This window comes from Urocitellus parryii, chromosome 1 (assembly GCF_045843805.1).
Source record: "Urocitellus parryii isolate mUroPar1 chromosome 1, mUroPar1.hap1, whole genome shotgun sequence".
Taxonomy (NCBI): Eukaryota; Metazoa; Chordata; class Mammalia; order Rodentia; family Sciuridae; genus Urocitellus; species Urocitellus parryii.
Window position 1 is genome coordinate 233,767,626 of NC_135531.1, and position 17,940 is coordinate 233,785,565.

General features: G+C 34.8%; 1 protein-coding gene across 1 annotated transcript in view; it reads right to left on the bottom strand.

The window, feature by feature from the left end:
- Positions 1-6,163: 6,163 nt before the first annotated feature.
- Pde1a (phosphodiesterase 1A) overlaps positions 6,164-17,940 on the bottom strand; it is a 242,213-nt gene continuing 230,436 nt past the window's right edge. The window contains exons 15-16 of the mRNA XM_026392032.2: positions 10,822-10,938; positions 6,164-8,764 (exon numbers count right to left, since the gene is read on the bottom strand). Coding sequence (XP_026247817.1) covers positions 10,865-10,938 — 74 coding nt within the window. The 3' untranslated portion in view covers positions 6,164-8,764; positions 10,822-10,864. The remainder of the gene's footprint in view (positions 8,765-10,821; positions 10,939-17,940) is intronic.

The window sequence follows — 17,940 nt, forward strand, 5'->3', positions numbered from 1 at the left end:
AAACTTGCTGACCTCTGAGGTAGGCAAGAGGCACTGTTCTTAATAAGGAGAGGAACAGTAGGTCCAAAGAATTCCTTAGAGTGATTTCACAGGACAGTGTGCAGAGAAGAAACAACTGGAAGAGCTGGAAGCAGAGCAGTCAATAGCTAACCAAAGGTGGTAAAGACAAACAAGGTAGTACTCTTCAAAAGGCAAGAAAAAAATGTGTACATGGTCCTGGTAAAAATGATATGATTTAACTTAAGTTGACCCAAGTGCTAGGCCAAGATAAGGTTCTCAACAAAGGAAGAAACCATAGACTAGGTCCAGTTCAGTAATGTCTCAGGTTTTGGTTTTATTTAGGGTTTTATTTCATTTTGGTGCTGGGGATGATACCCAGGCACTCACATGGGCTGAGCACATACACTGCCGTTGAGCAGTGACCTAGCTCTGATTTAGTTTTGAGAGAGCAGAATGGTATTGACCGCACAAATTCTGGAGCCAGAATCTCAAGTCTGTATCTTCCAGGATGGAAGGCCTTAAACTCATTGCTTTTACTTTTCCGTTTTTCCCTGTTTGTTACGCTTTAATGTAAGAAAGGAACTGAAAACTTAGCAGACTTATGCATGTACTTGGTTTTAGCTATTGTATCCTCATATGCATTGATATCTCGTAGCCAGGAGCCAATGCTAATAAGTATGAATAAATCATGGAGAATACTTTCTGAGTATAAAACATATGTCAATAGGCTCCAAGTTCCTTATCTGCACCAACATATTTAAATCTCACAATAATCCTAAAATGTAAATCCTGAAAGCCTTTAGAAATGTTCAGTTGATTTTCAATATACCAAATCCAACCAAAAAAGAGTTAGGATATACTGTGTTCCACTATGGGAAAAGAAAGTAACACAACATGAATCCAGTGTTCTTGGAATGCTTAGCCTACCTGGAAGGCTAAGTGAAGAATGCTATTTTGATACTCCCTGTAACAAAGAATTGGAATTGGTTTAAAAACAAAGGATTACATTCATACTAGTTTGTATTCAGAGACCAATATAAAAATGATGATAAAAAAGAAAGTGCTATAGCTGTCATTTGGTTCTGTCTTTCAGAAGGAAAACTATGGCTTTAATTAGTAGAATAGGAGTTAGAAAATAAGGAGTTTAGAAATTTAAAATCTCTAATTTCCATCAAGTTTTATGCAGTCACACACATACATACACACAAAAGCACATGGGCATATGTCAACATGCTAGGGAAAAATTAATTCATGTTTAAGGCACAGGAAGATTCTTATTCAAAATAACTAAATTTTTCACTTGCTCATAAGCATGCACAGTTTTATTCTTAATAGATTTTTTAAAAATGAAATCCAATGCAATTTACTGTCTTTCAGAATGAGTACATAATAAAATGAACATTTTATTTTTACATTGTTCATAATTTAGGAATAAGATCGTTTGTCAGATAAAGTTGAAGAAACAAGTATGAACTTTCCTTCAAGATCCAAAGATTTCAAAAACAATAATAAAAATGTTTAATTTTTTTCTTAAGTGAAGGAGTTTCTTTATGTATTCTCTAAAAATATTTATAGAACATTAACCCCAGGAATAAAGCTTGACTTGAAAACCACAGATTCTGGTTCTTTGTACAAACTTTTACAAGCTATGAATCTTCATGGTATTAAATTTTTCTTTCTGATATATATATTCTTAGCTGTGATTACTTCAAGAAACAGTATTAATTAGTGTCTGTTTCTGTTCACCCATCAGAAGTTTCATCGAATGTATCTTTGGTATCTCTTCATTATTTTAAAATTCAAAATTAATACCATGGATCAATACCATGACCTCTTGGCTTTGTGCCTCCTCTCAGACTTGGTTTCTTTCAAGCGCCTGACTTCTAAACAGACTGATACATGTTGAACTCTGTGTTTTGCAAGCAAGAAGCACCTAAAGAGGCAATGCTGCCACATTTGTAAGACTTTACCTACAGGAAAACTAAACACTGTGAGTTCTGCGTTCAGCTAGAGTGAAAAGTCTTTCAGGTCAGGCGATGGTCTTCCAAACCCCATGCCTGCTTCATCCTTTTCAACATGGAAATCCTAAATGAAAGAAAGCACACCTATGTGAGAGGCATTTGCAGTCTGGGTTGGCTTATAATGGGACATAAACACAACACTCAAAGACTGAAAATTGTAGCAAATGTAGGGACAAGGAAGGTGGTCCCTATGCAGAAGAATTGCTCAGTCATGCAAAAGCCATTGTTTCTTTGGTAAACCAAAGAGTCAGAGTTGTCTTACACAGGGTTCCTTTATACATCCTTTTACCCCTTTAAGCCTCACTAAGCCCTTACCAGCTAACACTAATCTGTGCCTTATAGCATGCCTCTCCCTGAAGTACAATGTGGAATAAGGCCTCCTAGCCAACTCTATGCTCTAGCACCTGAAAATCCACCCAGCTCCCTTTCCTTCCATCAATCTCAGCTCCTTGTTTCCTTTTCTTTTCTGTTTTTGTATTTTGTGTTTCCTAACATTTTCACTTCCTATTTCCAAATTGAACACTCAAGGCAAGGCAATGAGTTGTATTGCTTAATGACCTTCCCTAGTCTGCCCTGTACATTCCAAACCTATTTTTCTTTTTTTTCTCCAAGCTTTATATAAATTAATTTTTCTTAATATATGACAGCAGAATGCATTACAATTCATATTACACATATAGAGCACATTTTTTTCATATCTCTGGTTGTATGTAAAGTATATTTATACCAACTCGTATCTTCATACATGTACTTTGGATAATGACGTCCATCACATTCCACCATCATTTCCCTGCCCTCTCCCTTCTCCTCCCACCCCTTTGTCCTATCTAGAGTTCGTCTATTCCTCCCATGCTCTCACTCCCTACCCCACTATGAATCAGCCTCCTTATATTAGAGAAAACATTCAGCATTTGTTTTTTGGGGATTGGCTAGCTTCATTTAGCATTATCTTTTCCAATGCCATCCATTTACCTGCAAATGCCATGATTTTATTCTCTTTTATTGCTGAGTAATATTCCATTGTGTATATATGCCACATTTTTTTTTATCCATTCATCTACTGAAGGGCAGCTAGGTTGGTTCCACAGTTTAGCTATTGTAAATTGTGCTGCTATAATCATTCATAAAGTCTTCAATAGTTTAAGGTTTACAAAAAAGAAAACAAAAAAACCTTGTGGATAAGAATGAAATAATCAAACTGTGTTTTGAGGCTTATATTCATGCAATGTACTTGTTGCCTGTGAATGACAATGTTGGTCTTGCACACTGCATGATTCAATCATATTGCTTGACAGACCAATAAAACAGGACATATTGTCTTGAGGCATTTTACAAGTCCCCCCACCCCAGGATTTTTTGCTTTGAAAACCAGATGGTGACACAATCTTTTTTCTGCAAGGCTTCATGGGTCTTCCTCTAATTATTCATATAAGAAATCACATTTCATTCATACAGATATATGCACTGCACTGAAAGATACAAGAGCCCGGGCACGTGGCCTGGTTCCATGGTGCGTATTCATGGATTCAAGGGGTTGCAGAGGTGACAAAAGCACTTAGTAAGCACCTCTGGTTAGAAGACAAGCAATCTTGTATTTAAATGCTCAGTTGGATTTATTTTTTAGGTTTTTTTTTTTTTTTTTGATTGCTGGCAATTGACCCCCACCCCAAGGCCTTACTCATGCAAGGCAAGCAATCCAACATTGAACTACATACACCCCCAACCTTTATTAGGGGGTTAGAATTACCTGTGTAATATTTAATGACCATTTAGAACAGCGTTGTATATAAAAATCACCCAGTTATTGACTTAAAATGCAAATTCTGGTTTGTAGGTATGGATGAGGCCTGAGGTTTTTTATTTCTGAAGAGTTTCCAGATATGGACTGTTGTTTGAGTATCAAGGGTCTTTGGAGCACCAACAATTATTGAAAAGGCACATTTATGGTGATATATTAAATATTCCTCCTATGAAAATCAGAGGTACCTCATGTACAGTAACACATGATTTAACTGATCACCAAAGTGCATGCCACACCACTGTCGGTCACTAGAAATTCTGTCTTCTCAGAGTGGAAGTTTTTAGAAGTGCCTGCAAAATGGAATAAAGAGTAGAAAAGGGAGGTGATGGACAAAGTGTGCAGAGAAGACATGACAGATCTTTTCCGGGATAGGGGCAGTGTTGCCTAATGGTTAGACTTCAAACCTGAGCTCTTCCACTTACTGCCTGTATGAACTTACACAGATTGTTCCGCTTTCTTTGCTGTACTTCCTCATTCATACAGGGGAATTGTAATGCCTAAAGAAATAGTTACAGAGAGTAAAAGAGAAAAATCTAAGAAAACAATGTCATGCCATAGTGCCATTATAATGAACTAGAGAAACTAAACAATTATAATCTTCATCTTAAATAAACATGTATCTGTTTGAGATGAAAAGGAAGTTCTCCAACCTTCACTATATTAAGCAAACACCAGAAATTTCTAAAGTTAATAAGGGAAAAAAAGCCCCCAAAATAGCATTTTAAATATACACATATACCCATACACAGGATTTTTTTAAATTTTTAGATGGACACAATACTTTTATTTATTTATGTGGTGCTAAGGATCGAACTCAGTGCCCCATGCATGGAAGGCAAGTGCTTTACCACTGAGCCACAACTCTGCCCCAGGATTCTAATATTAAATATTTAGAATCTCCTTTAAAGAAATGATAATAATTTAATACCAAACACTAGTAGGTGCTCAGTTTTTTACTCTAACATGCATTTTCTTTGTCTAAGGTTTATATTAAATGATGAACAAGCTATGTTGTATTTAGAAAAGCAATTGAAAACTGGAAGGCTTAATTTAGGAAACAAGTATTTTATATCTAAGATGTATTTCCACATCAAAATAGAATTTAAAGGCTTTTTATCATTATCTGGAAATTTATCACAAAATCACATTTAAAATAAAAAAGTCAATTAAGTGTCCTGTATCTGATGACTAGGTAAGTTTTTATGTTTTCATCTAATATCATGGAGAGACAGCCTCTGGTGACACACATCACACCATTTGCTCTGTATTCACTTAATTGAAACTCACCGGGCCTGCACCTTGACTCAACACCCTTTGCTTCTTCATACATTCCCAAGTGCTCTTTTTCACAGAGCTTTCCTTGCCTCTGTGTTTCTGCCCTGTCCCACAAAGGAGTAGTAGAAAGAAAAAAAAAAAAAAAAGATTCTGATGTATGAGACGCCTAGAATCAAATCCAGGGTAGATTCTGCCACTATGTATCCTTAGACAAGAGTCTTTCTCTGGGACTTGGTTTCCTTTGTGAGTATCAATATCACTTTGTTGGATTACTATGAAGATTATAGAAAATATTTCAGAAGTATTTACATGGAAAATAGAAAATGATTACATGACTTTTTTTGTTGCTTATCATTTGTTGACTCATGTATACCACCTAGTCTAAATCTTTTGGAAGCCCTCATGATAGGAACAGTTTACCTCTTCTAATATCCAAAGACATATGTTATTTGTACCTGGTTATTTATATATGTGGCATTCTAGTTATGATGTATAAATTACAGCCTGAATAGACTATCTCCCCTAAACGCCTTGAAATTTTAGGGGGAAGATTCAACTTTTAATATTTGTATATGCACCATATTTCTAGACAAGAGTTTGCAAATAGTAAGTGTTTAAGCCCCGTGGTGTGCTGGCACATGCCTATAAACCCAATGGCTCCCTGAGGCTGAGCCAGCCTCAGCAACTTAGGGAGGCCCTAAGCAAATTAGTGAGACTCTATCTCAAAATAAAAAGGGCTGGAGATGTAGCTCAGTGGTTAAGTACCTCTTGGTTCAGTCCCGAATACTCCCCCTTCCCAAAATGTATTTAATAAATATTTCATTAGAGAGCAAATTCACTTCCTGACAAAACCAACACCAATTTTTGAATAGAGCATCTCTTCTGTAAGATTTGAAATTTCTGAAGGAAAAATTCAAGTTTCCATATTTATATATGAACCATGTTTCTAGATAGGAGTTTGCAAAAAAAATGGTACAATACTAAACATTTAATAAATATTTATTTAATAGGATGCAATCACTGTCTGAAAAAAAAACTCATACATCATTTTTTTTATTTGTCTAGCTCTGATTTCCCAGATTATCCAGCTTTTCAATGCCCCACCAAGTTGAAATACACCAAGCACCAAATGTGTCATGACATTTTCCATCAAACATGATTTATTTGGCAATCATACATAATAGGGAATGCAGGGAATTACAGCATACTAAAAACACAAGAATTTTAGGTTGTCATATTGAAAATTAAATTAAAAAGTCCTAGTTAAATAAAAAGGCATATGGGCTTACAAGATATATATGTTGGGAAGCTGAGAATAAGAATGCAAAGCAGGACATTCAAGGTGCAGCAGCCTAACCCATTAGTCTGTCTCTTCAGCATGAACTCAACACTGGTGCCTGCAAGAAGGATGGGCACAGGTGACCTCCAATCTGACTTCCTGCTGATTAGTGTGCCAAATTAGCTGTTTTACAGAGAAAGAGAGAGGAAGAAGAAAGGAAGAAACACAGAAGATAAAATGGCAAAGTAGGGGAGAGGAGTAGAGAATGTGGGAGATAGAGAGGAAATTCTGAAAAGAAAGTTCATTGAGCACTGGGACACTTCTGAAGTGGAGAGTCTTGCCCCACTGCCTCTTCGAGCTCAGTCACAGTGCTCGGCGGGCCACATAACCTGGAATGAAGCTAGTGCCCAGAGACATTGATGAATCCTTTATATTCCTCTCTTTCACAATAACAACATATAGAGATCTTAAAATATTAATTGGAACAGAGTGGCTATATTTCCTATGCCATTGGAGAAGCAGGGTCTCAATTTACGCTTCCCTCAAGATACTCTATAGCTTTACTGAAAGACAACTGGCTCAAATAGGAATAATTAGTAATTACACTTCCCAAACAACCAGATTCTATTTTAAATGCAGAATATTTTCCAGACAGTAAGTAGCTTGTTTTTAAAAAAGACATTAAAAGCAGTAGTTACAATTTCTCCATAAATAGAAATAAAAAGTCCATTTTTAATGGACAAAAAGTCACCATGATGTACATTTCCCTAAATTTTCCCCAACACATATTATAGATCAATCTTTACCGACTTACATTTAAAATATCAATTGCATTGTAATGCCTATGATACAATTACATTATTTAGCTGTGTCTCTGCACAAGATTCAGATGAAACTAAAAGACCTATTCACAGAACATTTAAAAGCATTTTATACAGTTTAGACACAAAATATCTTAAATTACAATGATGCATACTAAATATGCATATAGAGTATGGCTTACACATTAAAAGAGATCTAAGTTGTGAGTTATAAAATCTCACTACTTAGTTTTAAAAGCTTCTGATTGTACCAATTTCTAAAGTATTGCTTAGCATTGTGGAACCCAGGAAGGAAGCAGGTGCAAGAGGCAACTCATGGAATGGATGGACCCTCCTTTGTGCCATTTAATTGATGACTCTTCTTGATTCTTTCCATCCAGTCTCCACCTTTCACAATAGTAAATTCACTTAGACTTTACAATCGTTGAAATGTTTGTACAGTGAAAAGTTATATCACCTAATTGTGCTTGACCTTTCTTGTCAGCTAATAACAAATAAAGGTAGTTTTCAAAAGGCTTTGCACATGCTCAGGCAAAACATGACAAGGAAGCAGAACTTCTAAGGGTGGCAGTTTGTTTTTGTTTAGTAAAATTAAAAAGTCACATCAAATAATTATCTGTACAGAAAAGTGTGGACTTCCATTTCCATAGACATTTTAAAACACACACACACACACACACAAACACGCACACTTCTTATCTCTTATCCCTTGACCTGTAATATTTTTTTTTTTACATCCTTATGGGATTAACACCACAGCAGGCAAACTCCATTCTCCCTTTAAGTGTCTGTTGGAAACAATGGCTGATGCTCCTTGTTATCAGGAACTGTTGGTAATATGTGGCTTGCAATGTGACCATACCCATGTAGATGATGCATTGGTTCTTGGAAACCACAGCAATGGATGCAGGCTGGTCCACTGGTTTCAGGGGAAGGCTGCACTGCTATTTCCCTGCTAAAGATTTACAGTGAGGTGTTCCTCATCAGGTCATCAAGCTCAGCTTAGATGTTCCACTGTTGCCTTAGGGCTTCCACTAGTTTCCCTGGAAACTCCAACTCTCACTTGATTCCCAAGCAGTTAAAATATGCAGGACAATCTAAAGGGCCTGTTTCCCCAACACTGCAAAAGAATTTTCTTCCATAGCTTTGTTTCTTTTTTTCTTTTCTTTAACTTAAGATCTTGAAAACATGTGTAGTTATAGCATTCTGCATAAGACAGTGCAAGAAACACTTTTTAATGCTTTGTCTTCTGCTTGCATATTGCACAGTCACTATGTCTGGGCTAGAAGTGATGAGCATTTAAAACTGTCCAATTCTTGAATTAAAATTTCTCTGGCTTGATTGAAGAAGGCCAAAATACAGAGGAAAAACAATAGCTGAAACACAGGCCAAAAACTTCGATAGCAACTTGAGGGTATTTACTTGGCTAGTTACTAGCTTTGAAATTTATGTTCTTTTTCCTTTTATAGGAATTAAAATGGCCTCATCTAATTGTATGTTGAAAGAAGAGAATATAGCTTTGTGGAAAGTTGAGGATTAGGATGGTTTTAGTGCTGATTTCATTATCCTGAAATAAAAAACAAATGAAAATTAAGATCAGAAGAGAAGGGGCTGGGGTAGGCATTTAGGTAGATGTTAATCAGAGGATACAAAATTTCAGTTAGACCTGATAAGTAAATTCAGGAGATATATTATATACCATGGTTACAACAATATGAATAACAATAGTGTACTGTATTCTTGAAAATTGCTAATAGATTTTAAGTCTTCGTGCCACAAAAAATAAGAATATGAGGCTATACATATACTAATTCATTTGAATTATTTTAAAACAACACCTTGTATGTGATAAATGTGCACAATTTTTATTCATTGATGAAAAGTAAATAAAAAATAGAGATCATGATTCAGTCATGATCAATTACCATGTAGCAATTTTACATTGTACTTTATTTATTTGGTCAAAAATATGGGATTTATCAGCATATGATAGATAATTGTTTTGGAACTCTTTCTGGTTTTATTATCTTCTCTCTGTAATTTTTTTTCATACAATGAATGGTTATCTGTACAAATGTGTGGGTAACCTGTATTCCTCACACACAATTTCTGGAAAATTGTTCACAAATATTCCATACATATCAAAATGCTTAGGGAATGCTGATCCTAAAGTCCTTTTTTTTTTGAAGCTACATAATTAATGTACACTGACTTGGATATATCTTATAGTAAAGAATCTTGTTTAATATTGTTTCACTCAGTTTTCTAATGATAATCATTTGACAACAAAACTCTGTTGTTTGAAACACCTGTAGTACTCCACTGCATTAGTTTTCCCTGAAGTAGACTCTGTCTCTCATATATATATATATATATATATATATATATATATATATATATATATATCAGGACCCAAGGACTCTTCTGCAATGACCATGGACTTGAAAGGTAATAAATGCATAATCTGGATGGAGGATATGAAAAAGGAATGTTGTAGCTAATATGTGATAATATATTGTAATTGTTAATTATGGGGATTGGTTTTAGTTGCTGAGTCACTTTGTGTCTTAATTTCTTTCCAAGCTGCATATATAAAATAACATTCACTAACTGTGGAACTGTTGAAAGGGCTAATTGAGATAATATATGTAAGATGTTCATCTCAGTGACAGTCTTAATGTCTTTGTAACTCAAGAACAAGGAAGGAATTGTCTGAAAAGCAAATCACATTTTAACTATTTTATATCCAAAATATATGAGGAACTAATAATGACCTCCCAGAGGCTTAGTATGGTGCCCTTGGCTTTTTCTCTTGCCTTCACCACCCAACAGCAAGCTTCATGATAGAACCCGGGTTTTGTTTATTACCATTATTTATAAGACATTCAGACATGGCCACTGTGCATAAACCTTTCTTTTCTAAGGCCCAAGACAGGGATTCTCATTTTAGTGGACAGAAATATCAACAGATGGACTTATTAAAAATTCAGATTTCCAAGGCATCACACTCCCAGAGTTAATAATTTGGTAGACTGAAGGCAGGTCCTAGGAAATGAATTTTTTATAAGAAAACCACTAATGCATATGTCCTCTGAGTTTAGTGAACATGATATTTATTTCACAACATGTCTTTGCTTTGTGTTTATCAGCAGGTATCAGCATTCATATTTCCTACCTGAAATAAAAATAGAAATCAGTACAAAAATTTATATTTCTGAGATGAATTAGAAATTAATATTCCCATAGACTATAGCTTATTATTTTCAAAAATCTAAAAGTCAAGTCTCTCTATATCTTTTATTTATGAAGTTTAAAATTTAAAAGTTAAGATAGACTGGAAATGGGGAGTTTTCAAAAACTGAAGACTGAAACGAGGAGTTTTAAAAATGAATCTAAGAGGAGCATTTATACAAGACACCTTTGTCTCTAAAGGTATTCTACAACCTATTCATTTTATTTTATTTTATTTTATTTTATTTTATTTTATGATTTCTTTTTTTATTGGTTGTTCACAACATTACAAAGCTCTTGACATATCATATTTCATATATTAGATTCAAGTGGGTTATGAACTCTAACCTATTCATTTTAGAAATTAGGTTTACTACTAAAAAGTGAAGTTACCTCTCATATTTAAAGTGACAGAAGCCTTTCAGGTGCTTCAGACCTATGGATGTGCATCAGCATGTTTTTCTTCAGCCTTTATTAAGTCTTCTGAGTTCTTATGAAGATCAGATTCACCTAAAAAAATTAAGTAAACAAACAGACAAAACAAAAAAAACATTGGCCTTTGGAAAAACTTAATAAGGTCAGAAGATGGAAGAGATTTATAAAATGCTGAGACTGAGTTTTACAATGGATTTGGTAGTACATTCCTCCAAAGATATCAAATGTTTTCTTTTCAGCCTGTGGATCTACAGAGCATAACAAATCATCTTCTGGTGATTATGTAATTTTTGAAGCTAATCTGGGGATACAGAAGTGAAACAGAGGAGACATGTTTAAATATCTACTCAATCATGTGTATCAACTACGTATGTTTTTCCTGAATATTTTTAATCAAAATGAATTCTTTTAAATATACCCTCTAATTACCCGTGTCTTTTTACCACATACTGATTAGTTGCTATAAATTTAAAACAAATGAGAATAAGAGATAAGCCATATTTAATATAAAATAATCTTCAAAAACAAACTAATAGAAATTATATTCTTGGATTCATTCAGCTTCTGTATACACTTGAGGAAAAAATCATTAGCATAGAAAATATTTCAAGACTTCTGGAAAATTTGTGGAGCATTAATCAGAAATAGAGTTACAAAGGAAGATGTAAAAAAAGAAAATATATATATGAAAAATTCTGATTATGCAGAATACAAAATAAACAAAAAAGAAATTAAAATGTTAAGTCAATTACTCAAAATATCTTGATATTTCAGGAAATTTTAACGTATGATAGAATTCTTTTTCTAAAATTTGAACGAAGGTAGTCTAAATAATTAAACTTTGCATGAATTAATTTTGAAATAATTCTTCCAACATTTATTGTAAGAAGTTGACTCATCTGCCTCAGGGTTTGCTTGAGGTTAGACAAGAAGAGAGTATGTAATATGATGGAATAAATCACAAAGCAAATATATGTACTTTTTTATCTGCACATTTTGCTTTATAATTCCATTTCTGATAAATTATAACTTTTCCAAAAGTTTGGGGATGTTTTCCACACTAATGATTTATTTTTTCCTCAAGGTTTATATAGAAGCTGACTGATTCTAAGAGCATGAATTTCATTAGTTTGTTTCTGCAGATTATATTGACTATGCCAGTCTCTTATTCTTATATACTTCCAATGTATAGCAAGTGATCAACTTGTGGTAAAAGACATCAGTTATTAGTGGATTTATGTCAAATATACTCAGCAGAGGAAATTATCTTCTGTTTCAGGATCAAAATGTCAGGTGGTCTCATAACTTTTCTGATCATTCTTAGATAATAAAAACCATTCTGTGATCACATTATGTTTTCAAAGTCTCAACTCGGACATTAGAAGGTCTGGTCACATGTATACATTGTAATAGTCAAATAAGATAATACTTCTTTCCCAACTGGGGTTTATTGCAGAACCCAGAAATTGTGCATGTTGGGAGCAGGTAGAGTTTGATTCTTTCACATCTTGCATCTTCTTTTCCAGCTGATGACTTTGGACTCCTGTGCCAAAGAAGGAAGAGTCAAGTTCGATTTGATCAGCATCATTTCTTAGATCTGGCAGGTGTGAACTGGCAGGTACCTGAAGCTGACTTCTTTTTCCTTTGACAACATTCATGATTTCTTCTTCAGAGACTTCTTGCCAAGGTCCATGGCTAGAAATTTCTCCCAGCTTCCTGAGAGCACAGAAATTCCTGGTTTCTTGTAATGTCCATCGCCCTTGGAAATTTGCTTGTACACTTCCAGTTTCTATCTGCTAAAGCTGCATCACACAAACACGATGGGGCTCATTCGGCTCACATGAGACTGTCTGGAGGCATGTATTCGCATGAACTGCTTAAGGAAAGGCTGAAACCTACACAGCCTCTTCTCCATGTGCTCACCTGTCACCTATCGAACTCTTCAGTTCTCTTAGATAAGAACCAAATTCTATTACCAATGTTGTCTTTTTATTATTTTTAAAATTGCTGTATTTGAAGTTGCTGGTTGATTTGAAAAAACTTTTTTAATGAGAGAGGAAAAGCAGATACATTAAATATAATGACTCAAGAGGGCTAATTATTTGGGACTATTTATATCCATGGTTTCATGGTAATTCCTCTAAGAATATTTTTCTGTTTTTTTTTTGTTTATTTTGTTTTTTGCCTTTTAAAATTTTGTTCTAATTAGTTATACATGACAGTAGAATGTATTTTGACACATCATACATAAATGGATTATACCCTCTCATTCTTCTGCTTGTCCATGATTCAGAATCACAGAGGTCATGTAGTGTGTGCTCGGAGGACCAAGCTAGCTAGCAATAAACACCTCTTTGCTGCTTACTTCGATCTTGGTCTCTGGTGGTCTTTTGGGGGTCCCGAATTCAAGCATGACAATTCAAGCACATACAATAGAAAGATCAATAATTAAATATTATGACCAACTCAATTTAAGAGTTTTGCAGCACTGAAAACATATCTCTCTTTAAATCTGAAAAATTCCAGTTGTTTTCAAAGACACACACAAAATATTGACAAGCAATTTCATGACATCAGATTACTTTGGAAAATATTGAATTAGTGTTCTCCATAAAACCAAGTCCAATTGGAAGATGACGGATTAGAGGAAGGACACACTTCCCAGCAGTTTCTCAGCACCAGACTTCCAAAGCTGGAAGACCACTACTCATTGAGGTTGGTATCTAAGGGAACTTACTGGACTGTAAAAGAAACCACAGAGACACAGAAAGTCAGAAACTTTGAACATAATATAAGAAGTAATGTAAGATATGTTCCAGCTGGGCAGGCAGTGGCCATGACAGGGTGATTGTTGAGGGGAGCAGGGAGTGGAGAGTAAAAGCAGTGAGAGAGGACAGCATGGCATATATATATATATATATATATATATATATATATATATATATATATATGTAAAATTGGCTTGGGGGAACCTGTGGAATAGAGGGGGAGGCTGATCTTAAGGGACCCAGAGTCTATGGACAGTGATTCTGTGAAATTCCACCGAAAATTGCTTGGTCCCCAGGCAAATAACAGCAGGAATCAGGGAACTGCCAGAATGAAGCCAGTTGCCAGCACAGGAACCATCTATAAGCACTGCGCCTTAGCAAACTGAGACAGATCAGGAACTTGTGAAGGAAGTTTTTAAATCTGAAATTTTTCAAGAGAGATATGTTTTCAGAAGTCTTCTATTTTGATCCCAGAGTGACTAAAATAGGCACAAAGAAAATTATGCCTGAAGCACACAAGCTCCCATTATTAAGGAAAGAGAGCTCCCTTTGGTACTGATGTCCCAAAATGCCTATTGGGAAGAAGACTTCAGCTGACACACAGAGGTTTTGCACTCCAGGGCAAATACCTAGTAATTTATATTCATAGTGGTGAAAGTAAAACCTGCAGAGAGGTTTAGTCCCTACCCCTAAAAATGAATTTTATCAGAGCTTTCCAGATCCACATGTCCAGTAGAGAACAGCCTCTCTCCAGCAATAGAGGGCATGGATCAAATCTCAAACACCCACCAACAGAATTCCAAAGGACAACCAAAACTAACCCCAATTACTGCTACTTCCAGTGTAGAACTCTGCACCACCCCTGCTATAAGAATACACAATTTTTCAGCCCTTTCCAGTCTACCCCACCCTGTACTGGGAGACTGGAAAGTGAGAGCCTCTCCTAGCCAAGATAGGTGAGGAACACAAAGACACTGGATTTAACAACACACAGCCCTTGACCCAAGGATTACAGAGCCCAAAATAAACACAAAGAATGAAAATCCATCCCTGCAAATAGTTTTGATCCCCTTATTGTAAATAAGCACTTTATTTCTCATTAAAATTTTTAAAAAAATTCTCAACTCTTTTTACATTTTTTCCTCCATATCCTCTCCATGTAGTTTTACTTGTTTCTAAAACTTTTTTTTTCAAATGTCATTTCAATGTATTTTATTATTTTTTACTTTTTTTCATTCTGCAAAATTTGGTTGTGTGTGTGTGTTTATGTGTGTACTTACTACATAGCTTAAAAATATGTATATATTCATATAATTTTACTTTGTTTCTTATTCATCTGTTTATTCTTTAACCTTTATTTGAATTCGGTAAGGTATGAATATACATAGGTTTGGGTTGTTTTGATCTTACATTTGGTTATGTTTGTATCTTGGTGTTTGTCCCTCTTAGTGCTCCTCTTCACTCTCTTCTCACACTATTAGCCAAACTGTCCTGTTCCCTCTTCCTTTTTATTTTAATTTTTCTTAGTTATAGATGTCCACAATACCTTTATTTATTTATATATGGTGCTGAGGATCAAACCTGGTACCCCACATATGCAAGGCAAGCGCTCTACCACTAAGCCACAACCCCAATTCCCTCTTTCTTTCTTTTAAAATTTATTTTTATTTCAGTTTTTATTACCCCTTACTCACAGCCAACATCTGCTACCTACCTCTTGACTCTCCTCTGTTCAACTTTTTTAATATTTCAATTTTTTTTCTTGCCTTTCTACCTTATTTGCTCTTCACTTAAGAAATTATAATGCCACTATTTAATAGAGTCATAGTTTATATAATCCCCCCCCATTCTTGTTGTTGTGATTATTAATACAGTAGACAACATAATAAACATGTAGTTCACAGTTTTGTTTTTAATTGTTGGGACTAATGTTAAATACTGATGACCCCACCATTCCTATAACGGAGGCAATTAGTGTTATAGATGTAAAAATAGACAATAAATATTTATCTTAAGGCTACTTCTGTTGCTAAAACGAGCACTATTCCTGGATCCTCCTTCCCCAAAAAGGAGCTGGAAAGTTATTGGGACACTTCACTTTCAGATAGTAGAGAAAGTACTGCCTGCTACCAAGCAATACCACATCTCAGCAGCAAATCTCACACAACACATAATCTAACCCCAGATAAGCTTTCAAGATTACTTTGGGGAACAAAAACCTCAAACCAACAACTAGGCTCCAAGGAGGAACAATCATAAAGGGACCTTAGCACTCACCCCTGGAAATCTTCTCATACATCAAAATAAGGGAAGCCCAAGAACAACAACAACAACAACAAAAGGAAAATACTCATAAAAGAACTCATCTATAAGAAGGGAAGGAGAATCCATCTCAATTGATGTATAAGTTCAAGATCTCTGAAAACATGAGGAAAGAGGCAAATAGGTCTCCCCATAACATTTACAATCCCCAATAAATGATCTCAGAGATATGGAAATGGATGAAATTCCAGGAAAAAAAAAAGATCACAAAAAGCTGATTGTTAAAGTACTCAACAAACTAAAATATCATCTAAGGAATGAATTAAGAGAGCAAATAGAGGAGACGAAAATGTTATAAAGTGTAATAAAGAAAATAGAGATATTGAAAAGAAACCAATCAGAATTGGAAATGAAAGAAAAACATGAATCAAATTAAAAATTTATTTGAAAGCATCACCAACAGATCTTCAGGCCGTGAAGACAGTGTATATAAACTTGAATACTCAGCATGCAATAAAGAAACAAAATGAAAGATGGAGATCAGAATACACAAGAACTCTGGCACAGCACCAAGAAAACAAACCTGAGAGACACTGCGATAGAAGAAAACATGGAGATACAGACTAAAGGTACTAAGAACATCTTCAATGAGATGGGAACTGAAAAAAATCCCCATATCAGAAATAAGATAGACATCCACATACAGGGGGTATATAAGACCCCACATAGACAAGATTAGAATAGAACTCTCAAATACACATCATAATCAAAATGCCTAACAGACAAAACAAGGAAAGAATACTAAATCTATGAAAGAAATCTGTGAGGACAAATTTAGTGGCAAATAAATAAGGCTCATTTCTGGTTTCTCAGCTCAGACCTTAAAATCAAGGAGGGCCTAGAATGAGATATTCCAAGCTCTAAAAAAAAAAAAAAAATTGCCAATGAAGAGTGCTATATCAAGCAAAGCTCTCTTTGAAAATCAGTGGGGATACAAAAACCTTTCACAACAAATATAAACTAAAAGCATTCATGACTACTAAACCAGCAATACAAATAATACTCAAACTGCATAGAGAGGTACCCCAAAATAAATCTCCAAACTCTCAAATAGTTGAAGATCATTAAAAGATCGACCAACTAAATAAAAATTAATACATAATTAAATATAAGCAAACTCAAATGGCAGAGAACTACAAAAACATGTCCATAATAACACTGAATGTAAATCTCAACACCCCAATTAGAAGACACAGATTGAGCAGAGTGGACCAAAAACCAAGATCCAACTATATGCTATTTGCAAGAGACACACCTCATAGGCAAAGATACCCACAGGCAGAAAGTAAAAAGATGAAAAAATATGCCATGCAAATAGAATCCAAGAAATAGCAAGAATGGCTATTCTTATATCTGATAAAGCAGATTTCAAGAAACTAATCAGAAGAGACAAAGAAGGTTACAATGTCCTGGTAATATGAACAATCCAACAAAAAATAAAACACTAACAGACCCTTACAGAATAATTAATACCAGTTTTTCTCAAATTATTTCATGAAATTGAAATGGAGGGAACACACCCAAATACATTCTATGAAGCCAGTACAACACTGATACCAAAACTAAAGACATATCAAGGAAATATAACCACAGAACAATATCCTTGATGAACATAGATGTAAAAATCCTTAAAAAAATATTTACAAACTACATTCAAAAACTCATCAAGAAGATAATACACTATGATCAAGTGAGTTTCATCCCAGGATACAAGGTTGGTTCAGCCTATGCAAATCAACAAATGTAATTCACCAAAAGGACATGTATCATGATCATCTCAATAGATGCAGAAAAGACCTTTGATGGAATTTAGTACCTTTTTTGTGGTAAAAATGATAGGGAAACTAGGGGTGGAAGGAACTTGCCACAACATAAAGGGGCATCACAAAACCTGATCTGAAATTATACTACAGTGCTAGAGCAACAAAAATATCATGATATTGGCATCAAAATAGACATGAAGACCAATGGAACAGAATATAAGACA